Genomic DNA, 27,016 nt, shown 5'->3' with positions numbered 1-27,016 from the left:
TGTACGGAAATAATTTAAAGTCACTCTAATAGTTTTCCAGAAAGTCTCCAAATTTGCCAGGAAACAAGGAGCCTACAAAATGATTGATACAAAGCCTAAATAAAAACAACTAATTGAAGGAACAATTGATGATAGTTTTCATATGTAAATTTTGGCATTCCATCTTATTTTTGATTAGTTCCATTAAATTAGTGTTTCATAGGTTAGAACATTTTAAGACTGCACACCAAAAATGTTGTTTATAATACACTTACAGGGAACTACCCACAAATACTTTCTAATACATTTTTTCCTTTTGTCCAATTCAAATTATTATTGCTTCATTTTTTCCTCCATTTAAGCCCAATGTTGTTCTTTTTATTTACTTCCACTTCCTTTCTTTGTCCTTCAACAAGAGGCATTCCCTTAAAAGTCTATTCCAGTCTTTTTGGAATTCAGATAGCACCAAATTACTTTAATCTGCAAATTTGCTAAGGAAGAAAAGGTGGGGGGGGGGGAGCCAGCAAAGCAGGTGATAGGAGATAAAAATCCTTATACACACATAGAGCCTCACCTCTTTACCAACCCCACCCCCCCAACAAAATCCCATAAATAGGGTGGCCAAGGCTTATTTATAGCAAGGACAAAGGGTAACACAGGATAAAAATGAAAATACAGCCAAAGAAGCCTCTTAGTCTCCTCTGGCCTAATTTAAATAGGGTTACTTGAGTTCGTGGATGGGTAGTGGATGATATTGCGAAACACTGACTGAATCAAAGCATCATCACGGAAATATTGCTTTATTCTAAGGATGGACTGTATCATATGTTTTGTCCTAAAAGATATGACTCACAGGGAGCCCGTGATTCCTTTTCCATTCTTCCCTGAAATTTGAACAAAACCAAAAAGGGCAAGGTGGGTGAGCCACACATCTAAAGTCCCACCCGTTTCAGTGGGCTGTTATCGGATGTGACTCAGTAAGTCACCTAACTTGTGACTCAGTCTCCTCCTCTGTGAGGCAGGGATAATTATACGTGGCCCAACCACCTCACATGGCTACCATTTGGATCACATGAGGTGAGAGATCTGAAAGCGCTTTGAAATTCCCAAGTTCTACCAATTCTACCTCCTCTCTCAATTGTGGTCCCTTCTTCCAATCACCATTGTCACTATGCCAACTCAGATCACAGACATTTTTTCCTAGGTTAGATCAATGGTTTAGAAATAGCAGACCGCACAGGTACCCAACCATGAGGGAAATCGAAGAAAGGGGGACAGGGGACAAAACAGGGCCATGTAATGAATTTTGTATAAAGTTACAATGTATTCCATTTACACAACTGACATTTATCTGAGACTCTCGTGTGTGTGTGGTGTGTGTGCATTTGTGTGGATGTATGGTAAGACGTTCTTTATTTTATGAAATGATTCTGACAGGTAGGTGGGTTTTTTTTTTAATGTCTTTACTTAACCAAGTGTAAAGGTCAGCAACTCTATTATGTTGAGCCTCACAACTTTTAAAAAATTGTTTCTGGTTCAATCCAGCAACGATCCAGAAGTCTGGGTACCACCGGTCTACATTATCCTAATGAACAAAACTATTCCAACACACTGATCTCCCAGCCTTCAGCTTTCATTTCCAATCCAGCTACAGTGTGTTCTCTACGTGGCAGCCAAAATGATCAACCTGAAACAGATCTAGTCCTGTCGTACCAAAAATGCTTTCCTTGTTCCCGTGTCCTCGAGTTGGCCGTCAAGGTCCCCACCTCTTGCCCGCCTGACTTGTACTCCTCCTGGCAGTCGTGTTTTGTGACTTGTACTCCGCCTGGCAGTCGTGTTTTGTGACTTGTACTCCGCCTGGCAGTCGTGTTTTGTGACTTGTACTCCGCCTGGCAGTCGTGTTTTGTGATGGCTCATTTCACCCCCAGACTTCTGCACAGGAGCAGTCTCCCCCGACTTCACCTCCTCTTTCCCTGCTAAATATTCTATATCCTTCTGCTCAGCCATTATCTCCCCTGCTCTGGGGGGCCCTGTTGATTCCCCCAAGCCCAGCTTACACGTATCCTCCATGTGCTCTTCAGCAATACTCCCCTCACTGTAGAACTTCATTCAGACACCGATATTTACTGGGTTTCTGCTGCATGCCAGGCACTGTTGTAGATGCTGCAGACCCAACAGTGAAGGAGACAAAGACCCATCCCCAAGGAGCTGACGTGCTAGTAAGGGGAAACAGATTAGAAATTAAAATTCAAAATAACAGAGAAGAAAAATAGCCGGTGGTTGCTCACCATCATATCCTATGAACTGAGCACAACGCCCGGCTCCTAGTTAATGCTCAAGAGGTATGTGTTAGCTGGTAAATTCAAGAGGGTCAAAAAGCGTTACACAAGTGTGAGGGACTGACCACTATGTGTGGGGGTTCATACTGGCATATTAAAATCTCTTCTCCACGTCTTGCCTGAGCTTTCAGAAGCCTCAAAGCCTGCTGTGTCAGGCACACCAGGGCACTCACTATTCTAAGACTTGGTTTTATACTTGGCAAAAGCAGTGATTTTGCCAGTAATTTTCAGATCAAATGAGTTAAGCGCCAAAGTCTCGAAAGTCCCAACTTGGCAGAGTATGACTCTTCCTCAAACTCAAAACACAACATTAAAAGAAAGCCAGTTCCTTATACGGTTCAGACACCAGGACACTGGCTTCCTGCTCCATCTAAAAGGTTAATACGGGGAAAAGTCAATAACTACCATGAACAGGGACCCTGTCAGATCACCGTCAAGGCATAATCCCACCTGAGTTATCACTTGCTAAGGTGAATTAAAGTCAAGAGAGTAAACATTTAATGAATATTCACTTGCCTTTGGTTCAAGAAAGGGCTCAGAAATAAGGCTTCCTTTAATTAAAAATAAGAGTAACCCAGAAAGCTGAAATGAGATGTGAGGAGCACTCAACGTGGGTCAGCTAGTCGGCCTGAGAAAGAGTTGGCAATACCCAGGTCAAGCTGCTCCAGGGTGTGACTGTAACACCATCCCATTGATGCGAAGATTTGGAGAAGAGATTTTCTGGACAGAACCAGGCCTAACGTCTCCAATATCAAGCACAAGCCAAAAAGTAAACCTGGTACAAAGGTACCCGGTGGTTCTGAAAATAGCCTGGTGTCTTTATGGACTGCAAATATTATCGAGCCGTGGGCCTGAGACATGCACCAATCAATCAGCCAACCGACAAAGCTGTATTAAGCACAGGGCCGAGTGCTCCGGAGGACACTAGCACACAGAAGTTACAACTCTAAGCCTCACGGGACTTAAAATCACGTTTAAAAAACAAGATGGAAACTCATGGAAAAACAAAAAGCAAGCTATGAGTGAAAGACCAGCGTGGCAAGAGCCAGAGCAGTGGCATAAATTTGCTCAGAAGGCCAGAGCCGAAGGGAGAGCCGACAGATGCCCAGGGAATGCCAGTTTCACAAGAAGTGAGGCAGCCAGGAGCCTGGTAGATCTGGACAGGGAGAGGAAGGGAGGTCCTAAACTGGCTTCAGTGAACCTTCGCTGTGCGGGGCGGTCAGGATTCACTGCTCCTCGGGGCTGAAGGAAGAGGATAAGGGTGTGTGCAGAAGGGGTCGGACAGGGATGTGAAAGTCCTTCCGGGGGCCACGGAGAGGGCTGGAACAAAAAGTCTCTTCTAGGAGAGGTCGGGTTGGTCTGTGGCAGGCCCTGAATGCCAAGCTAATGAACTGAAGCCATATTTCTCAAATACCGAAATTCTGGCAAGTGAGTAACATGATGAATTGTGTTTGGGTCTGTCCTAGACATTTTCACATGAGCCTACACAAAAGAATTTTTCTAAACAATGTTTGAAAATTTAAAAGCCAGCTTATTTTCATTGGATATTTAAATAAAATCCTATTACTGTGCCTCAGTTCTAGGTCATTCAATAAATCACATATACTTGAGAAGACGCAGCAACCATTGAAAGGTCCATTTGAAGCAGCGCCGAAAAAGTGACTTTTGAAAGGCCAACCCATTCCTGACTGCGCCCACTCCCTCACTTCACCCTCCCCCAAACCTGACTAGGGGCTTTCTTCTGCTTGGAGTGTTACCGATTTCCTTATGGACCTAGAAGGAAGAGCTGTTAGTCTTCAATCTGGATGGTGTACATTAATAGGGTCTTTGTTCAGAAATTTTAATTATAGGTTTGAGCCCTGGATGAACGTAAAATGAAAATATTGGAGGGACTTTCTCTCTGCTAATCTGCCAACGAAGCAGTCCCGGGGACACACAGAACCGCCCCTGGGTGCATCGGGGGCGAGGCAGTTTCTGCCCCGGTGGCTGGGGCATGGCCGACCCACGTTTGCTCCTACTTGCTTCCCTGGCCTGATCTGGGGCTGCCCTGTGCCACTCAACTTCCAACAGACGCCCCGCACTACAAAGCCCGGAGATGCTCAAAAGTAGTTTTGGCAGTTTCACACGATCTAGAGGCTCCTGCCCTGACAAGGGCAGCATGACTGCACTCGCTTGCGCTGGCTCCAGGCAACCCCGGGGCTTTACCACCTTTGACCCCCATAAGCTGTGTGAAGGGAACACAGCTTTCATCTACCTGAGAGTTTACGAAATGGGTTTTTACGCTGGCAAGAGAGAAAATCCCTCTGGGGAAGGCTGCTGAACCAAAGGTATTCGGGGCTACGTTTTACACTTTACACTTGACACTATCATTGTCATTTCAAACTTATAAACAAGGAACCAAATAGCAACAGGACTGGTTACAGACACTGGATTTTGAAAAGTTTTCTGGGCAAGAGCAAAGCAAGGAGAAAACGCTGGTTAATAAAAGACCTGACTGGGATGTGTTCAGGCACACTTCCACAGAAAATCCAAGGCTCACACCAGTGTCCCAAAAGGGAAAGTCGCTGACCAAAATATGTCAGTAAGATCAATATAAAAAGTATAAAGAGAATTTCCCAGAGCAGTAGCGTGAACAACTACATGTGCCCCAAAATGTCGAAGTCATTTACCATCAAAAGCACCAGAGTGAATGGCAAAATTTTTAGTTCAAAAAAGATAGAGGAAGCTTTTTAATTTCAAAGCAAAATAAAGTTAACGACCTCTCCAATATACTCAAATGTTCGGATTCCTAGAGAAAAGCAGTATGTAAACATAATACACAGGAACTATCAGGGCAACATTGAACGGAAAGATGAAAGAAACTAAACTCAGTAGATCATTTTGGAAACAAGACCAAAGGGTCTTTTGGTTTCTCTTAATTTCTGCCATTCTTCCCTTCACTGACCCCTTGTGCCGTTAAAGGCACTATGTCTGGCACTGTGGGGTTACAAAGAGATATTTGGCTTTCAGGTCCCCTTGTAGTGGAGGGGGGTGGGCAACTCCAAATCAAAATCATAAAACACGTAACAACAAAAAGCCACCCTTTTTTGAAACCTGTCTTAAAAGCTAAAAGGCATTTGCAGTTGAAAACGCAAAGGTGACTATGCCCACAGAGAGATGATTATTTGGACAGAGACATGTGGTAAACATTTCCTAGGGAAGGAGCAAATGAAAAAAGGTCAAAGGTAAAAGTCAACTGAGAAGAGCTGCAACATCTCAGCAATTTACAAATTTAAACGATAGCAGCAAAGGGTGGTACCCACACCCCACACCGCCACCACCTCCGTTCATTACAAACAGGTTTAAGAGACAATCTTTTCCTTCTCCGGGTGAATACCGTAACATCTGTTTTCTTGTCACAACAGCAACGGAGTTGATTCAAGAAAATATTCTCTCTCTCTTTTTAAAGTTGTTGCTGCATAATTACATGATTTCTCTTGAGCCTCGGTTTCCTTAGGACGTGTTTATTCTGCACATCTGCTCTCCCCATACCTGATTACACAAAGGTATCATAAATAGCAAACCAACAGGTATAAAGAGACCAGCCCTCAAAACAGATCAAAGCAAACAGCCCGTGGAGTCCTTTGGAAATCTTGGCTGGCAGCTCTTGTAAATAAAAGTGCTTCTAAAGCAGAAAGCATTCAACTACCGTATTTATATAGGGCGTGATTGACAGGTCAGTTATTAACTGCATAAAAACACAGGCAATGTTAACTAGCAAGAATGTTTGTTCTAGCTGTTCTATCTGAAGGAAAATGAAATCCAAGATAGAATGGGCTGCTCTCTGTTTCTTTTAAGTATTTATTTTAGAGCCGTGCAGTATAAAAGAATGTTTTTTCAAGTCAGTGAACTTAAGCTATTTTGCTTACTGTTCTGGAATTTAAGTATGTTGTTATAATTCTTTAGAAAACAAACGTTACATTTACTAAAGGCACATTCCAATGGCGCACCATGAGCTTTTCGACCCCTCGAAAAAATTTTAGGCTTTTGAATTACTGACATTAAAGACATTTTACATCAATTAATGTCTCTTCCAGTAACTAAAGTATATCACATCGGAGGATCAGAGAACAGGAAGGTTTCTTCTCATCACTCTGAAAGAAGGCATATGCTCCTTGAATTGCTTATGGCAGCAAGTCTAAAATTTGCCAAAAGGAGGTCAGAATAAACCGGTATGTATTTTATTATTTTCTTTATTACTAATGTATCCTATTAAGGATGATCATTTACTTCAATATTACAGAATGCGGTACATTTTGTTTTAAAAATTCTCTCCAAAAAATGATGTCAGTTGTATACAGATACGTGGTCAGGAAATCCTCAAAATCCACTTTTGCATGCAACGGTTTTCATTCTTGAGGCTTAATACGGTTAGCGCCCACCCCGCTCCCAGTGGAAAGTAAAAATGCCAGCCTATGCTTCTCCAACTTGAAGAGCAACTTCTATAATCGTAGCTTTAAGCAACCATATTGCAAAGAAATCTAAAAACCTTGCAGTTATCCAATCTGTAATGTTACTCTTCTGTAAAATGACTTTTTTAAGGTAAAAAGGAAGAGGTGGAAGGAAAAGTTAGGAGAGGGAAAAAAACAAGTTTTGCTTTTTTTGAATCGATCAGCCAATACTTTTAAGACTGAAATTATATAAAGTTAGCATTTTCCAGCCAAACAAATGCTTATGAAGTAGACCGGGTGTTTATGTGTGTGACTGTTTATACACGCTTAATATCCTCAGGTGTGCGAGTTTTTCCACGTAAACATAAGTTTTGTTAAATGGCTCTGAAATTAAAAGGCTTATTTGTTATCAAAACGTTTTACTCTTAGGAAAGGCTGTCATCATACGAGCTGGATACAAGACACAAAAATCCCCAGAAAACCCATCCCTGCTCATCAGTACATCGAATGTAGCACGAGCTTGCTTCCTCTGGCATTCCTGCAAGCAACAGTCTTTCAGAACACAGAATTCTTATGAAATAAATACGCAGCCTTAGAACATGCCCTGGCCTCCTCCACGATCCGCCCCTCTCCCTTCCCCCGCAGGACTGTATTTTCAAACTAGAATATTTGTTTTGACAGACTTCTGCTTGCTTAATTCGCTGGCAAAGGATTTCTTGCGCACCCCTTGCCAGTAATGAACATTTTGCCAGAAATATGCAACTTTTGGCATGACAAGAAGAGGGAAGGGGAAAAAAAAAAAGAAAACCCTGCCGGCAGAGACTTCCAGAACCGAAGATAAAAGCAGGCACACGGGATGAACAGAATCCTTTCCCTTAACATATTATAATTTCCTCTTGTTTTCCCTGCTCCTCACTAGCATGAGGAAAACCTTCTTTTGGCAGTTTCACATGCCTTCCCCATGCTATAGAAAGCAATGGGAAACTATTCCCTAAATCTTGGTTGCTAATTAAAGAACTACTTATCCAAATGAAAAATGCAGGTTAGCTAATCCTACTCAGAGAGTAAATCTCCAAAACAATTTCTTAATAACAGTTTATCAGGAAAATTAAAATCCACTGAACTTGTTTAATCCAGTGGAATACTTCTCTTTCATTATTTCTCCAGCTCCACTGAAGGACCCAACACTCAAAAACTTAACAATGCAAGATGGCTCCACCTCCCAGCACTGAGCTCGGAAGGGCTGGGCAAGATACCACACGGCTCTCCTCAGAGAGCTTAGGGTGTGGGTCAAGTGCCTCTTTCTGCAACTACCCAGATTCTTGGGAGAATTCTTGGGAGTAGCCCGCAGAGTAGATTTCCTGCCTGGGTGGAGTCAGGCACTTTCCAAAAAAACAAAACAAAACAAAACAAAATACTCCGGGCTCACAGGGGAAAAGACAGCATGTCCCAAAGAATACCGGATTGTTGAAATACACAGTCTCTGCTGAGAGATCCTCTTCCTCCACAGGTCACCTAAAGTGATGCCCCTAGGAGGCTATCCTCACCCCTCTGGCGTGTTTCATGCACTCTCCAGGCATAAAATACCATCCATACACAGATGACTGCCTCATCCAGCCCAGGACTCACTCCTGTGGTCCAGACCAGGTATGCTGAACCGCTCCGTGAATATGTTCCATTGGATGTCCCTCGGACTTGAAACACAGATGCAAAACTGAATGTGGTGGCCACCAGCCTCCCCACCGTCGAGCCCCAAACATGCTTCTCCTCCTCAATCTCCACCTCTGCAGATGGCACCAGCGGCCTCAGACACTATCCCAAGCCCCAAATCTGCCCAATCATCGCACCATCTTTCCTCTCCCCTGGTCTGTTCCTGTTTTATCAAGTCCGGTCAAATCTACTGTCTTAATGTCTCTAATCAGTGTCCCCAGCTCTGTCCTTGCCCACCCACCTCTGACCTAAGCTCATTTCTTACCCCCCAGCCCACCCAGAGTTTCCCCAAGTGTGTTCTTTAAAAGGATTCTGGGATTCAGTATTTTCGATGAGTAAGTGTACTGTGACTAGAGAGTCACAATACATGGCAGCATATTAAAGTCCTCAAGAGCCCCTGGCCTGAAGAGACATGCTCGTACCAAGCTTTCTCCACCCTCGTCACTTCTCCTGGCTCCTTTCCCCGACAGCCTTCCTTTGCTGGGCTAACCTCTACTTAGCCTTCAAGCTCGGGCTCTGCCTCTTCCAGGAAGCCTCCTGAGAGTAGTTAATCATCTCTACTCTGTGCTTCTGAATCTCTCCTTGCGTGCCTCTAAACAGAACCTTCGTGCTCATGGTGTGCGGGTCTGGGGTATGTGTCGTCTCCGCCACTTGGTTGTGGGACCCTGGAGGGCAAAGACTTTGACTTACTATCTTCCACAGTCCGGCCTGTTACCTGGTAGGTGGCAGTGAATGAATAAGTCCCGCTGAGTGAATGAATGCTAACAACAGCTAAATGCATTATCATTTACGCTGTGCCAGGCCTCCGCCAATTTCCCTGCATGTATCAGCTCACGTAATCTACCCAAAAACCCAAGAGGTAAGTGCTAATATTTTCCCCATTCGGATACATGAGGCAACTGAGGCAGAAGGAATGAATAGGTTTCATTCTTCCTCCAATGCAATCTTATTTTCTACCTCCAGCAGCCTAAACATGAGTAATGTTACCCTGCTTCTTAGGAAAAAGGATGTGATGAAACCACTGGAGAGTTCTTTGGCAGAACTTCGTAACGTTTAGAAAGACGGTATGTTATAGACCAGAAAGCTTTAGTGTGGCGGGGAGATAAGTGGAGTTAGGAGTCCTCTCTGAATTCAAACATCAGCTCTGCTTCATACTGGAAGATACAAGATATGCAGCTAATCAATAATCTAAATTCCATGTGTATTATTTAGAATGAGGACAGTTATCTTATTGAGTATTCGTACCAGAATTACGTGAGGTTAAGTGTATGAAAGTCCTCTGCAGCCTCTGTGTCATAAAGTTGGGAATAGTGGCATTATTGCTCTGATGAACAATACAGTGGAATGATGTCTGACCCCCACCCCCATAACAAATATTTATAATCGGTTACTACTTACCTCTATTTTTATTTTCCTTATGAATAAACTGGTCCAAATCTACATAGACATTTCTACTGAAAGTTAAAAAAACTTTCTACTAAATTGAACCAATCGAACTACATCTGTTTTGAGGCTCACAGTATAAACTTAAAAATAAGGAAAAATCATTGAGTATTAATAAAAAAGCTTGACAAAAGTCTTAAAAATGTCAACAAAACCATGGCCAGCACAACTGACTCAATTATCTACACCATAGAGACTGTCTACACTCTCCTGTCATTAATGGAATCTTATATAATATAGCCCGTGCTCTTGGCCCTACAAACTCTGAACAGCTCAGTAGATAAATCTCAATAAGCTTCCACATCAAACAGACTGGAAGAAATCAAAAGACCGCTGAGCTAAGCCAGACCAGGCTGATATTTTGGTTTATTGGTTAACTGTTATGTTTGGAAAGGCATAAAGCTTAATTGCGAGGCTTGAGGTGTATGTCAAAAATGCCTGACTTAAGTAGAAATTCTGATCATAGCATCTGTCACTAGTTAAAATACATGGAGATCTTTATCCAGGCTATTTTTTGTTGTTTATGTTTTCAATAAATGAAAATAACCCAGTCACATGGTGACTAAATATGAATCATTGTTACAGCTTTTTTGAGAAGGTTTGGAAATCCCAGGTGTAAATTAGGGAGTAACACTGTTGTTAATCCAAGTCGTGTAAAAGTTAAAAAGGGGGAAAATCTGGTTTAGTTTATGACTTCTTGTGGTATTAACCATAGGTTTCTCACAAATACTAATGAATGCAATACTTTGAAACACTATATGGAAAAGTGAAATCCGGTGGTGTTTTTTGGATATTTTTACCATTTTCTTACTGAATAACTAACTCCATTTGGCTGGACAAGCAGCAAAACTAAACAGTTCTTAAAAGGCCCTAGGAGAACATAATTTCTCTTAGTAAAGGCCCAGTAAAGGTTTTATTTAGAAACAGAAAACGAGGTGCTCATCCCTGCTTTGCCCTCGTTTTCAAAGCTATTCAATCATACTCGACACATCAGTATTTACACGATACTTTAGAAAAAGCAACAAACTTGGAAGACATGCCCTCTCAAGAATTTGGAATTGATTCCAGAGTCTGTAACTAATTCACAGGACACAACAGCAGCACAAGAAAGAGACTACACCCCATCTGCAGCGCACCAAGAAGGGTCCTAAGGAAGGGGAGGGCAGTGAGTGCTGGGAAGACCAGTTTACTCATTCAACTAATTTAAAGACAATTTTCACTAGGGGTGCCTGGGTGGCTCAGTTGGTTAAGCTTCTGACTCTCGACCTCGGCTCAGGTCATGATGTCAACAGTTCATGGGATGGAGCCCTGCATGAAGCTCTGCATTGACAAGCATGGAGCCTACTTGGAATTCTTTCTCTCCCTCTCTCTCTGACTCTCCTCGGCTCATGCTCTCTCTCTCTCTCTCTCAAAATAAATAAATTCTGCATTTTAGGAGCAGAAAAAGCAGGAACAAAAGCAACAAAAAGGAAAATCATAACATATTCAAAGGAATAGTAGGGAGATTAGCTCGGTTAGAGTATATGTATTTGCCGGTAGTTGGTAGGAGTTTAATACATATTTGTGGGTTTGAATAATAGGAGATAAGGTGAAAAGGGCAAGTCCAAATTACATAGGGCCTTGAAAGCTAAGCTGAAGAAAATACAATTAACCAACAAATAATGTGGGCAAATGTTCAACCTCACTACTAATAAAAGCAACAGAAATTGAAACAACATGGTAATTTCCCCCCTCGCATTCTCTTAAACTTGCATTAAAAATTAATAATACCCACTGCTAGGAAGATTATACATGGTAGTGAATTTATAAATTCTATCTTCTCATCTAAAAGAAGCTCAGCAAAAAGAAAGAAAGAAAGAAAGAAAGAAAGAAAGAAAGAAAGAAAGAAAGAAAGAAAGAAACAAACCCAGGTATCAGTTTTCTGGCATGTTTACATTCTTGAACTCACTATTTCCATTTCAGATCATTTATCCCAAAGATATAATCCCAAAACACAGGCAAAGCTAAAATCCATGAAAATATTCCCTGCACCACTTTTTATAATGTGGAAAAATTAGATGGAATGTAAATGCTCAGTGTTAGGCAGGTGGTTAAAACAAAAAGGAAAAAGTTTAAACAAAATGGGGAAAGGACAATTAAAGGGGTCTGGGCTTCAGACCAGAGGCAATGGAGAGCTAGTGAAAATTCCTGAGTAGGAAGGTAAAATGGGAAACTTTCGAGAAGATCAATTTATCAAGAAACATGAAAATACATAAATTGAATCTGAAGACTAATTATATGCTAAGACCAAGAAATTACATCTATGTGAATCTATCTGCAAGAAATAACTCTACATATTAAAACACTTTGTAAATAAAGATATTCACCACACCATTAGTAATGATACATATTTAAAAATTTGCGAGGGGGTGCCTGGGTGGCTCAGTTAGTTAAGCATCTGACTCTTGATTTCGGCTCAGGTCATGATCTCACGCTTCAGGAGATCGAGCCCCATGTCAGGCTCTGCACTGACAGCGCGGAGCCTGCTTGGGATTCTCTGTCTCTCTCTGTCTCTCTCTCTGTCTCTCTCTGCCCCTCCCTCCATCAGACACACACTCTCTCTCTCAAAATAAAGAATTAAACTAAAAAAAACTGCGGAGGAAATTGATATTTAATAATAAGAGAATTACCAACTGTGGTTTGTTCATTAAAGGAATGTTACTTTACATGCTAGAATGATTGATATTATACACAAAACCCTGAAAAATGATTCATTTCCATTTAATGAGGGGCAAGGGCAAGAAGAGATTTCTAGAGAAAGCAACCTCCACAGAAAATGCTGTGGATCCCATGGAATTCCATTTCCTTGGGTGAGCCAAATGGTTTGGCAGTGCATGGCAGCAGAGTTCTGCAGGCAATTAGGGCTGAAAACAAGCAAGTATCTAAGAATGGTATGTCCATCTGTGGAAAGGCCACAACTGATAAATGATCGTACGCCAAATGAAATACATTCTTCCCAAGATATAAATCTATTTACTTCCCCACGGAAACATTAGACTTTCACAATGATAAAAACCTGAAACCTATGCTATTGCAATATTAGTAAGTAATCAAAAAAGAGCATACCACTCAGAGAGAAATTCTCCTTTACTGCCCTAATGTGTTGAAGCTAATCGAAAAGTCAGTCTAATTGAAGCATAAGGGAAAAAGAGATGATGACTTGTGTTAGCTATGTTCCTGGGGAAAACTGGGTACTCACCACCTTTATTTTATTTTATAAGTCAGTGACACTGTTTTTTTAGCACACAGAATTTCATTTCCAAATACAGAGAGGGGAGGCATATCAATCACCAGTACTGCTTTCACGTTCAATGATCTGAATCATTGATTGTCGTATATAGACAGGGTAAAAAAGCAGCAAGATAAACAAATAGGTGAGATATTCCCACCTAAATGTCAGAAGTGAGAAGAGGAGAGAAAAGGGGTTTATAGAGGCCACGTGTTTGAAGAGGGTGAGGAGGAGCTCACGGAAGTGAGGAAGTAGACCAATGGGGCAGGCAGGCTCCTGCGGAAGAGAGAAGAAGGGAGTTAACAGAGCACTTAAGGCTTTCCACCTTGCATTACAGTTGAGTTGAGTCTTATCTCTTCGACGGTTCCTCACAGATTTAGATTATATTTTATAATATGCCCGTACTCCTCTCAGTGCTCAAAGCCTTGAACCTAGTATTTTTGTTGGACAAATGATAAAGAAAAAAAAAAATGGTGGGTTACCCAAACAGGACACCAGTTATAGAAACGAAACCAGTGGCCAAGGAGGGCTTTGACTGGCAGGGGGTGAAATAGAGGATCCAGTGGGTTAAGGGGAGGAAGTGTGTAACTGACCATTTCTATGTAACTAGATCAGATGTTCAGAGCTTGAGTTATCACAGAGATAAATACAAGAAAGATAAAGACATACTCAGAGCAATGGAGGGCTCCAGAATTGTGCTTACAGAGTAGAAAACTCCAGACCTCCAAGATTCAGCAAATGAATCAGACTTAATGATCCTCGTCAAATGTAACTAGTCTGACTCCATCTTCTGCCCAGACCAACTGGTTTTCCTTGACCCAGACAGCCTCATGGTCCACTCCTACAGAGGCAATTTGTATAGACTAAAACAGTAACATGTGGAGAAGAGGGGAAAAAAAGAAACCTGGCAGAGAGAAAAAGACCGTCCAAGACAAATAGCCTAATTTGATTTCAGAGGCCAAAAAAAGTACATCAAAATACTACACTTGATTTAAGTGAAATAGGGATTTTTGATTATTAAGTGACAATAATTAGGTACCAATTCCAATAAACTTAGAAAGATCATTTGACCGCACACCATTTGGCTTCACAATTACAAAATCAATGTTGTACCATACAGGTCAAATTCCAAAGGGAATTTGAGTTTCTGATAAAAAACAGTGTTTGCATTGTTAGCTTGTTAGAGATCAGCCATGAACCAGGGAGGCATTTCACACAGGGGGTAGCATTTTCTTACTTAAAAGTTGATTATATTGCGGGCCCCTGGGTGGCTCAGTCAGTTAGCGTCTGACTTCTGCTCAGGTGTGATCTCATGGCTCGTGCTGACAGCTCAGAGCCTGGAACCTGCTTCGGATTCTGTGTCGCCCTCTCTCTCTGCCCCTCCCCCACTCATGCTTGCTTGCGGTCTCTCTCTCTCTCTCAAAAATAAATAAACATTTAAAAAAAGGAAGTTGATTATATTTTACTGGGAACCTCTATTTTAATTTTAATGCTATAGAGGGCTTTTTTCAAGTGAAAAGACATATACTTTGTTCTTGAGTAAAATTTTTGTAATGCAACCTTGCTTACAGTATGAATGATACAGAATCACACAGCCAGACATACTTGTGCTACTTCATGTCTCTTAAAAATTACATGAAGGAATTGCATGAGGAAAAAAACTACATGTTCCTATTAGGCTAAAATACTATACATACTTATCTTCCTATGAAGCTGCTGTTCTTTTTTTTTTTTTTTTTATGTTTTATTTATTTCTAGGAGAGAGAGAGAGAGAGACAGCGTGAGCAGGGGAGGGTCAGAGAGAGAGGGAGTCACAGCCTCTGAAACAGGCTCCCAGGCTCTGAGCTGGCAGCCAGCTCAGAGCCCGACGCGGGGCTCGAACCCACGAACCACGAGATCATGACCCAAGTGAAAGTCGGACGCTTAACCAACTAAGCCACCCAGGCGCCCCGAAGCTGCTGTTCTTAATGAACACATTCTCAAAGCTTTTGAAATAGCCTAGAAGAATGTACCAGCAGACTTCATTAGTCGCCTACTAAAAATGCATTCTCCTATCCCACCTTCCTTTTAATAGTATTTGAGTTTGTTTTGGGATCTACCCTTCTCTGAGTAGTCACATGCTTCAGGGAAGGCTGGCACCAACCCCAGACTCAACTGGAGGGTCCTGATTCGTCTCAGATAATTATGGTGTATCCACTTCCCTTGTCAGGGATGAGTTGGGGCACGATAAGATGTTAACTCTGACCAAAAAGACGTAAAGGGAAGTCTGCAGGATGTGGGGCTGAGACTACAAGAACACATACAAGAGGTAGTGCTGCTGCTTTTTAACACAGCGGTGCACAAGACCACTGGATATTGTGCCTAGATACCGCTGCATCTAGATGATGGCTGGGACTGCGGCCATCTTGCAACCAGGAAGGAAGCTTGTCTCGGGCCAATGTCATCACATCAAGGATGCCACAGCAGACATATGAAAAAAAATCAAGAACCTGGATGATGTTATCAACCTAGAATGGATCATCCCCCCTTAGAACTTCCTGGTTATATGTGAGATAATAACTTTTCCTTATTTAGATTTTGATTTTGGTTTTCTTTTACTTGCAGTCAAGTCTCTGTTTAAATATTAACAAGTGGAGCTATAATTTGGGAGACGTGGGACAACAACAGAGTCTAGTGCTTAATTTACTGGTAAGACATACAGTCCAAAGGTAGAAAAACTCAGCTTCCTGAGTGGATCCTAGAGCTGCACCTATTATATTTCAAAGCTGTTCTATTCTGTTCCCCTCTTCCCATCTGCCCTCCCTACACACACACACACACACACACACACACACACACACACTCTACTATAATGGTTTAGAATCGACCTCATTCCCATACTAATGATTTAGGATATGGACACTGTCTTCTTCTGACAAAATGGTAGAAGATTCTAATGTAGAATATAAAGTTCTCTCTCCCAAAGAGGCACTTTAAATATCAGAAGATTTGAAACAGTCTAAGATTATGAAGTTTTATTGACTACCTACTATATGCTAGGATACCATTTTGAATTTCTTTTTTTTTTTTTAATGTTTTTATTTATTTCTAGGAGAGAGAGAGAGACAGCGTGAGCAGGGGAGGGTCAGAGAGAGAGGGAGTCACAGACTGCAACAGGCTCCAGGCTCTGAGCTGGCAGTCAGCACAGAGCCCGACGCGGGGCTCGAACCCACGAACCGCGAGATCATGACCTAAGCGAAAGTCGGACGCTTAATCGACTAAGCCACCCAGGCGCCCCACCATTTTGAATTTCTATCTGACAACCTAGTATAACTGCTGGTATATATAACTGCAACTACAACTAAGCTCTTCTGTTCCTGCCAAGATATATCTGAAACAAGTATCTTCCTTTCTCACAGATGGTGTGGCTCTTAATGATCGGAAACATGCCTTCCACCTGCCTTTATCAGTTGTCCCCACGGCCGTCAGTCCCCAAGCTATGTCTGATGGACACAAGATCGTAACAGATGTTCTTTAAAAGAGAGAGGAAGGCAGTTTTCTATGGTCAAATAATTTGGGGAAATACTACATATTGTATCCCACTCTTGAAAATTCACAAAAAACATTAGAGGATATGAAATATGGATAAGAAATACAGGACAAGAAGTCCTGTAATGCATTTTTCTTTAATTCCAAGTTTCTGAAACTTACTTGACTCTTAACTATTTTTCACTAAATATCTTTCAGTATCTTGGGGGAAATTAGTAATTCTTAAAACATAAGACATATGCCCCTCTAATACAGCCACTACTCAATTTAGAAATAATAAAAAGGTGGAGCGCCTGAGTGGCTCAGTTGGTTGAGTGTCCGACCGTGGCTCAAGTCATGATCTCACAGTCCATGGGTTCAAGCCCCGTATCGAGCTTTGTGCTGACGGCTTAGAGCCTGGAGTCTGTTTTGATTCTGTCTCCCTCTATCTCTCTGACCCTCCCCTTCCCATACTATCTCTCTCAAAATAAGTAAACATTTAAAAACTTTAGAAATAATAAGAAGAATAAGTGATAAAACAACCAGACCAAGGTAGAACTATGCTTTAACAATCTACAGAGACTACAAGTTATTCATTTTTTTTAAAAAAAATATTTTTATTTATTTCTAGGAGAGAGAGAGAGAGACAGCGTGAGCAGGGGAGGGTCAGAGAGAGAGGGAGTCACAAGACTCGGAAATAGGCTCCAGGCTCTGAGCTGGCAGTCAGCACAGAGCCCAACGCGGGGCTCGAACCCACGAACCGCGAGATCATGACCCAAGCGAAAGTCGGACGCTTAATCGACTAAGCCACCCAGGCGCCCCACAGAGACTACAAATTATTCTTAAATGACTCTCTTCCACAGTCTTGCACCATACTATCCAATTCCACCAGCAAGGGACACAGAAGTAACCTCTACTCAAATGATTCCGAAAACAATGACTTTATTATGGAATACTACAATACAAAACTTCTAAATGCTTCCTACTGTCATGTACAATTCAAACTAGCCTCTTTAGCATACCTGTTTTACTCACTGATATAGCCCCAGAAACCAGTATAGGGCTTACAACAACATTATAGTAGATGATCAATGAATACTTGCTCCAAGAATGAATGAATCAATGAATATCTCCATTGTGCCCTCGTCTCCACCTGTCCAAATCCTGTCCATCGTTTCAAGTGTCGATTAAGCCCTGACTCCTGCATGGAGCCCAACTCATCTTCCTCTGATCCCCTATCAGTACATGAGAGTTTGATACTCATTTTTCCTAAACAGGTTCACATGTTGGTTTTATCTCTCAAAAAATGAACTCCTTGAAATCCAAAATTATGTCATAAACTATTTCTGTATATATCAGAGCACCAAGATTTGATAGTAAGTATGCAATGACAAAACTTTGCTCATTATATTTCATTAAAAAATTCCATGTGTGGGGTGGCTGGGTGGCTCAGTCAGTTAAGCATCTGACTCTTGATTTCAGCTCAGGTCATGATCTCATAGTCATGGGCTTGAACCCTGCTGGGTGTGGAGCCCACTTAAGATTCTCTCTCTCTCTCTCTCTCTCTCTCTCTGCTCTCCCCCCAGCTCACATACCCCTTCAAAAATTCAGTGTGTAACAAGAATAACTGGAAATTCCTGGAATTTCTGAACCTACACATTACTAAAATCAGTAGTTATACGGACCAGGTTCTGAATAAAGAAAAAATGTTATCCAAGTTCTAAAGAAACTAGTCCCTCTGGCTTTAACCTCTTTGACTCCATTTTCTCATTTGGAAAATAGCTCTGTGGTATTTCTCTACAGGTACTGAATGAGCACCAACTACTGCTTGTAAACCCCTGATAAAGGAAGACTTTATCTCATAGTCCTGGAAGCAATCCTGACGTCTTAAATTATGTAATCCTGGTATTACATTATATTAGTCTGGTTCATATAAAATGTAAGCTACAAAAATACCAAAGCTAAGAAAAAATATTTACTCATGCTTTTACTAAGATGCAGAGAGAGGATGCATGCATTGCCAAAATTCCATAGAACATGCTCAAACTAAAGCAACAATGCCTTAGTTATTAAAGAAGGCAATGGCCTGAAGCAGTACTTAGGAACAAAGATTACTTGGTCCATGCAAGAGTCAATATTTAAGAACACAATGACTAATTCCCACCTCAAGTTCATGAACGTATTTCTTTTTAAGAGCTTCTTTTTGGTTAAAATTTCTATTTGTGGTTTTTCTACCTATGATCCACGAACCTAAGAATGAACAAAAACTTGCAACATGAAACTCTCCAGTAGGCCAAAGTGTCATGTAGACTTAATTCTGATTTTAAGGACTTCTCAACAAGGGTTACACAAGACTTGTACTTTTACTTCTTGGTCTCCAAAAATACTCATTTATCTACTCGGCCTAAAGAACCAGACTGAATGTTCTTGAACAACTGTGGAAAATGCATGAATGACACCTCCAGACCATATCAAAACACTGGGACTCTTAACTCAATTTCAGATGACTTGAATCCAAACTCCCATTATTGTTGCCAATAGAAACTCCATTTATAAATAATCAGCTGGTTTTTAAAAAAATGTTCTAGTTGAGCTTACTGTGAGCTGAAAGTAATCATTAAACTCATTTCCAGCCCTTGCTGTGTGACCTTCAGCAAGTCACTAAACTTTTCCACACCTCAATTTCCATCTTAGGTCGTCTCAAAGATAAAAAACTAGTAACAGTTGTTAGTAACATTTTTGTTAAAAGACATACATGAAAAACATAAGCACAGACTTGAGAAAATCAGGTTGAGCCTAGAGGACATCACAGCACAGGCAAGGATTCTCACAAAACCCCCAAATCGTCTCCCTCTAAGCACTGAACTATCATCAAATTCAAGGGGTAAATGTCTTACTGGCCACATCGATATCCTATTGAGGTAATTTAACTCATCCCCTATTTGCCAACCAGAAAACTAAGATTTCAACACTCCTTACTTTATAGTGTAACATTAGAAACCCTGTGAGCTGCTCCTTGCTCACCTTGCTCTGTATGAAGGCAGCAGCTCCCTAGGCAGGGAATATCCATGGGACAAAAGCACACAGTCTTCCACAAGGTACAGAAAGGTAACGCATAGTTATCTCAAAACAAACTTCTCATTGACCCCCTCCCACTTTTCCTCCTAAAATCAACCTGCCACATGGGAGACGTGAGATTCTCGCTCCACACCAAGACCTTAGGTGAAGTGGCTCGTTTCGCACAGTTTGACAATGTAAAACCTAAATCCAGACTAACAAGGTGACTCACTGCTCACGAGGGGCTATGTGTATTGCTGTGTAAATCCGCACATGCTCCACAAAGGGAACTTGATTTGTGTTCTAGTTCTGCCACTTCCTGGCTACCTGACCTTGGGCAAGTAAGTAACTAAGTCTCACCAAGCTTAGTTTATTTTTCCATGAGATTAGGATGATGATCCATCTACCTTGCAGGGCTGTGACGGAGCCTAAATTAGACACCCACGAGGGGTCTAGCCACACCAAGCACACAAGCGGCCACTGAAGATACGCCACCCTCTTCCTTCTGCACCAGAGGAACGGAGACGACCGCACAGCAGATATTCTCCACAAGACTGTCCGCTTCCTGCGGCCAAGTGCATGTTTCTTTCAGCTTTGGGTCCCGCTGCCCAGCAGAGGGCCTGGCCCAGAGTAAACACATCGTAAATGCTTTTTAAATGGAGGAAATGAGAATCCTTTGGGTCTGAGGATGTTAAGTTTATCCTGGCCACAGTCAAAGAAAAGTTTGATTTTCAGGTTGGCCAAATAGGCGCTTGCTACAAACTATTATATAGTTCAAAGCAAATAAGCTATTCTGAATTCTAATAATTACATTCTCTAAAATATAAAAACCAAATTGCCCTACAGCTCTCAATTTTCGTCTTGAGAATCCAATTATTTCCTAAACAATGGAGTGGGTAACCACAGAAACTTGTGGAATCCCTTTTCCTAGAAAACATGAAGAACAGGAGAGAAGTCAGTCTGTTTGGAAACTACTTCAAACTCTGTCTATAAGCAAAGGCTGGACCATATCAGATGCCCCTCAGACGATCCTTCCAGATGCAGGAAAGTAAAATAAATACCATTCTACATCTCCTAACATAGTCATTAAAAATAATTTTTGGTGGACCTAGTGAAGCTTTTACAAATATTTTCTTCCTAAATTGTACTAAACCATCCCAGGCTACTCATTTAAATATAAACTTTCTTTAATAAGACAGAATAGAGATCATTATACTAAATAATACAAAAAGCAAGATTATTATTCTTTCGTTCCATTTTTTTCAGCCCACCTGTTTCCATGTACCCCAAATCTACTCATTTCCAAAGCTTTATAAGAAACACTGCTTCCCCCAAATATTCCACTCAACTCTCCCACTAATGATTTTCTAGTGCATCTAATACTCATGTCACATTGTGCAGCTGCTTATTACAAATTGTCTTCTACTTGTATCTTTCACAAATAACAAGTTTTGTTCCCTCAGCTAAAATAGAAGCTCCTTGCGCAAGGTCCAGGTTTTATACTTCTCATGTACGTCTCTATTGTTGTCAATAATGAGTTCATGACAAATGCTAACAAGTTCTCATTGGCGAAGTGATTTAAAGTGAAGAGAGAAAGCAAGAGCTGTAGAATACACTGAGGCCAATGTGAAGTTTTGGCAAAACCTGGAAGTGTTCGGAGAGCTACATACTGATATTTGTCATTTACCTGAGACTAAAATAGTTGAGGTTAATAGCACAGGGACTAAAGAGAAAGACCTAGAGTTGAAGATCACACTGGTTTAGCTCCTGCCGTGTATGGAAAGAGGAACCATCAAGGGGAGGCCATTCCCAACACTGCGGATGGAGGCCATTTTGGAAAGCCCACCACACGCCCTGCATCCCAGGGCTGGGCAGGCTCTGCTTCTACGTAGGACCAAAGATTCATCCAGTCAGGCCAAGTCAGTCAGGGGGTAATAAGTAGAAAGGAAAGGAGATTTAGAAAATTTATATGCTATAGGGGCGCCTGGGTGGCTTAGTCGGTTAAGCGTCCGACTTTCACTTAGGTCATGAGCTCGCGGTTTGTGGGTTCGAGCCCCGCGTAAGGCTCTGTGCTGAATGCCAGCTCAGAGCCTGGAGCCTGCTTCAGATTCTGTGTCTCCCTCTCTCTCTGACCCTCCCCTGCTCACGCTGTCTCTCTCTCTCCTAGAAATAAATAAAACATTAAAAAAAAAAAGAAAATTTATATGCTGTAAAACTATTTCAAAACAACAAGTGAAACTTAAGTGTTCTCATTCTTCATAATCCAAGGAACGCATCTAGAATGACTGAGGAGCTCTCGAGTCCCGTCATTCCGAGGGCACTCTACATACTTCCAGCTGGGGAGGCAGAGCCTTCTGTTCCCTCCTTTTCATCACTACAAGGCAGGTACTGTTCTAGGGACTGGGAATATAGCAGGTTTCCAAACCACAATTCTAGTAACAATTACATAAAGCCTTAGCTTAGTATTTTACAGAAATAGGAGACCTCCAGGATGGCCCCAATCTCATATTAGAGGAAAACACCGTGGCCCAGACAGGTTAACTAATTTGTCTCAGTTGGTTATCGTGGCTATATGGCAGCAAAGGCAGGAATAGAAACCAGATTTCTTATCTCTCCTCTCGTAACAAAATTTACTTACTCATGAAGCAACTATTTCTGTGTGCCTATTATATGCCACACATATGCTAAGTATACCAATGGGTAAGATATTGACTCTGTACTCCAAAATTTCAGTGTAATTCTAAGACGATGGGCTGAGTACTATAATAGAAGTGGTAACAGAAAAAAAGCAACTCTGTCTCTAATTGCATAGGACTTCCAACATTTTAAAAGAAATGAACTATTCATCATCTGCTTTATCCCCACCACAGCCCTAGGAGTACAGAGCACAGACCCTATTATTCCTGAAGTAGAGAGAGGATAAGGGAGTCTATTAAGGTCATCTCCAGGGGCAGCAAAATGCCTAGAAACCAAGTCTGTTTACCCCAAGGTAGACATTTTTTCCCCACTAGATGGGAAAGGCAGATGTGCTTTTTATGACCAGTTCCCTTCTGACCAAGAGCACACATTTGCAAGACGGTGTGCAGGCCAATCTGGGGCTGTGAAAGCACACTTAACTGGCCTGTGAGGTCTCCCCAGCCTTGTGTAGTTACTCGATGGGTGAGTAACCAACCAAGAAGACATCATTATACTAGCGTTCTGAAAGTGCCCACGATGTATATAGAGAATACATGCAAAACGCCCTGCCCTCAGGGAGTTAAGAGTGTAGGGAACGGGCTTATCAACATTTCAACAAAAAGTGACAAAATCAAACAAACTACAGCTGGAAGAACCACGACAAATAACACCGAATCTAAGACACTAAAGGTTTTGCAGAGCAAATCCAGTGGACGCTTCCCGCTTCCACAGTTAAACAGAGAACAGAAGCCTTGTAGACATCACGATAGATACCAATCTTCAGATTATTAAAATAAAGGCTCTAACCAAGAATGTGCATCACATTTTAAAATTTGTTAATTTCCTAGTTCCTTCATTTCACTTTTCAACGTTACTCAAAACATTTATATGAATATTCCATTCCCCTCTTTCTAGGAAAGTTACGTATTTTGTAACCTTTCTTATGTAAGAAAAAAGGATGTCTAACAGCGGCTCCCATCAGCATGCCTTTGGCAAAAGGATTAAAGCAGGGTGGTTTCATTGTGTTATTCTTCCACCCTCCCTCAGAATGTAACCTAAATGGAATGAATCTGATGATTTTCTCCTGTACATAGTAAAATCTGTGTACACATCCATGAATCACTCACTCTATAAAAAGTGATAGGGGAAAAAAGCATTTCTTCACTCTCAAATTTAGTTTTAAACATTAATTTCACTTGTTAATGACCTCATATTTTACTTATGCTGTTATGTATCATGGTCTCTCTTTTTTTTTCATGTTTATTTCTTTCTGAGAGAGAGAGAGAGAGAGAGAGAGCGAGCAGGAGACACAGAATCAGAATCAGACTCCAGGTTCTGGGCTGTTAGCTCACAGCCTGACACGGGGCTTGAACCTACAAACTGAGTTTATGACCTGAGCCTAAGTCAGATGCTTAACTGACTGAGTTACCCAGGCGTCCCTATTTATCACAGTTTTATAACATGACCAAACTATTTTAAACCTCAGCACTTTAGAATTATTACAAACTAAAGAAAGCTAAGGAGAAAGAAATATTAGTGATTTCAAAGTACTGAGAGGAAGAATTTCTTTAGAAACCCACTAAATAGTAAAAATTGTAGTCATCTTTCCAAAGGAATAATGTTAGCATTATTTTTAAAAAACAGCTTGATTAAAAAAAAACAAAAAACAAAAAACAAGATTCACTGATATTTCCTGAATGTATCCTGGGGATTCATACTTAAAGCCCATTGCCTTCTTTTTAAATATTTACTGAATTTCATAGGGCATTAAATAGCCCTTTAAATGACAATTCAGAACTATCCGTAGGTTTCACTAGAATTACCAACAGTGCATCATAAAATTATTTCATATTTTCTAATTCCAAAACTTACTTCCATCACAAGAAAATACTTTAACAAATAATAGCTTAAAACCTAAATTAAAAATGTGATAATCAGCCATTGTAGGGAGAAGAGGAACAGGGCCAGGGTTATCTCTAGATCATTAAGAGAAAGCACTGGACCTAACTGGATCCTTAATGGACTTAAGAAAGTAATGAAACATGCAGCGACAGTGACATCTAGCGTCCGCACTGCAAGCCGCTAGATTGCCATCCAATCCCAAATGCTGAAGAAATAGCTATTCAAAACTCTTCTTTAAAAACCAACAAATGGAACTTGCTCATTCCATCTAAAGATGACCCATTATCAGAGTGTTTCAATAGGTTTCCTTCCAGACATTAAAAAACAAAAACAAGAACAAAAATAAAACCTTAAGAGGAAAACATCTTAAAAACCGTAACACTAAAGCCCTAAAAAGTAAGAAGCATTGTTTATTCCATGTGGCCAACATCTATGTGGAACTGCTCCCCTTGGCTACAGAGTTTAACGCAAAAGTAATCTGGGACATGTTCTGATGAGTGTATCATAAACATTTAAGCTTCCAGCTATAAAAGTGTGAAGATACTACACAAGCTAGTATGTGGTTAAAAAAAAAAAAAAAAAAAAAAAAAAAAAAAACCACCAACACACAATCTAGGACATTTCAGGAATATCTGAAGACGCCCAAAAAACAAAAAACAAACAAACAGAAAAACACCTTTTGCTGTTGCACTGAGAAACCAGCTGTGCATTTCATCCCTTGCTACCTTGCCATATTTGTGTTGCTTTGAAAGGTCCACTTATTAAACAGTAGATATTTTCCCCCAAGAGCTTGGAAATTGGCAGCTTAGGTGAATTTACTATAGTATTTTAATAGTTTTACGCTCTAGATGAATCCATAAAAGTAAGCAAATTTCCAAAAATTATTTTTGGCCAGGACAGTATTTTGTAAAAAGTGAAGTTAGCGTTAGATGAAGCTTACCTATTTTTTTTGGAAAGTTCATCCTTTCCCCTTTTAACTCCAAATATTCTTGTGATCAAGGTACTGAAAAGAAGCGTGGATGAATTTCTCACCTAATATTAAAATAAATGCACAATAAGGATTAAGAAATACACATGGCATGAAACCAACATTTACAATGTTCAAACTTGATATTCAAAGTCATTACCCAACTGGCTAGTATGGGGCTAAAGAAAATATGGTTTGTGTTCATGAAATAATTTTCAAAGACTATATTAGGAACTGACTTTCTTCTTACACTAAGCTCTGCAATCCAACACATGCACACAACACAGCCCTTGCCTATATTTCTAACATTACCACCAAGTGTTTGCAATATCTCTTTGTACTTGAATCATCAAATGACACTTCTTTTAAAAAAATTCATTTTCCCATATCCCTTCTGACAATGATTATTCCCTTAAAGAGCTCAGCTCTTTCCAGTCATTTCCTGTAATCATTTACCTATGGGATATATTTATAAGACCTAACTCAATCCACAGTGTTAATACGGCCAAGAAAACATTTAAGATCCAAAATGTTGTTTATTAACCCTACAATGCAGTAATCTAATAAGTTGTAACCCTAAAATTATCTGAGACAACTGGCTGATAAAAATAAGAGGAGGAAACTATCTCGGCTCAGGTCATGATCTCACAGTTCGTGGGTTCAAGTCCCGCACTGGACTGTCTGCTGTCAGCACAGAGCTTGCTTCAGATCCTCTGTCTCCCTCTCTCTCTCTCTCTCTGCCCCTCCTCTGTGTGCGTGCGTACATACACTCATTCTCTCTTAGATAGATAGATAGATAGATAGATAGATAGATAGATAGATAATAAACACTAAAAAAAAAATTTTTTTTAAATGTCTTGAATGCCATGGCATACTGGGCTTCCTCAATTACCTTGGCAAATCAGAGCAGAGATGTATAAATACATACAGACTCCACTACAATATATAAGGCACTATACCAGGATCATGGAGAATATTTAGAAATAGAAGACACACTTCCAGCCAACACAGAGCCTATATTCTAATGAGATAGGTGTCATAATCATGCGGTATAAGCAATATACAGCAATATAAGAAGAAAGGGAATTAAAAGTAACAATGGAAGCCTTTGAAAATAGGCCTCTGAAACCACTACAGTAAGGGTCACAAACTCAAACGTCCACAGGAACCAGTGAGTGACAGGAGCCGCACAGGAGTGGGTCTAACACAGTCACTATTCAGCCTTGACTGAGTAGCATGAGGGAATGTAAGCCCAGTGTTGCCAGATCTGCTTTTTTAAGAGAAGCCAGAAAACCCAGTTTTTATGTGAAATCTCATTATTTGGAAATGTTGGCAACAGATTAAAGGGGGTAAAAAACATCGAGGAGGCCAAATAAAGCACAGTTGTAGGCTAGATTTGACCTATCAGCCACCGCTTTGCAACCTCTCCTCCAGAAGCCCAAGACTGACTCAATTCATGCATGGTAGCTCTAAAAGTGGACCACAGTTCATACCAAAGTGGTATAATTCATACCAATATTGCAATGAAACCCTAAAATTGGGCAAATTCACTTCTGTTCATTCCACAGTGAACAATCATTCATGAAGACACTACTATGTGCCCGAACCAATATGTCCAAACAACAAATCTATCCTGTTACACCGTCAACATGGCCTCTGGCCCAGCTCAGATCTTGATTGTCTCTTACCTGGTCTATTGACTTAGCGCCCTAAGACTCTGGGTTTAGGATGACTTGGT

General features: G+C 40.9%; 1 protein-coding gene across 5 annotated transcripts in view; it reads right to left on the bottom strand.

Moving 5' to 3' along the window:
• THADA (THADA armadillo repeat containing) overlaps positions 1–27,016 on the bottom strand; it is a 319,486-nt gene that overhangs the window by 196,831 nt on the left and 95,639 nt on the right. For 4 of the 5 annotated variants that reach the window (XM_039232420.1, XM_039232421.1, XM_039232419.1 and 1 more), the window contains exon 26: positions 25,252–25,343. In XM_039232420.1, the coding sequence (XP_039088351.1) occupies positions 25,252–25,343 (92 nt within the window). Of the gene's footprint in view, positions 1–13,157; positions 13,446–25,251; positions 25,344–27,016 lie in introns of those variants that run through there. The other variant, XM_039232422.1, reaches the window with a different exon arrangement.

Source organism: Hyaena hyaena, unplaced genomic scaffold (genome assembly GCF_003009895.1).
Source record: "Hyaena hyaena isolate Hyena2069 unplaced genomic scaffold, ASM300989v1 scaffold_64, whole genome shotgun sequence".
Classification (NCBI taxonomy): domain Eukaryota; kingdom Metazoa; phylum Chordata; class Mammalia; order Carnivora; family Hyaenidae; genus Hyaena; species Hyaena hyaena.
Note: the sequence above shows the minus strand (reverse complement) of the source record. Positions and strands in the feature narration are given on the sequence as shown.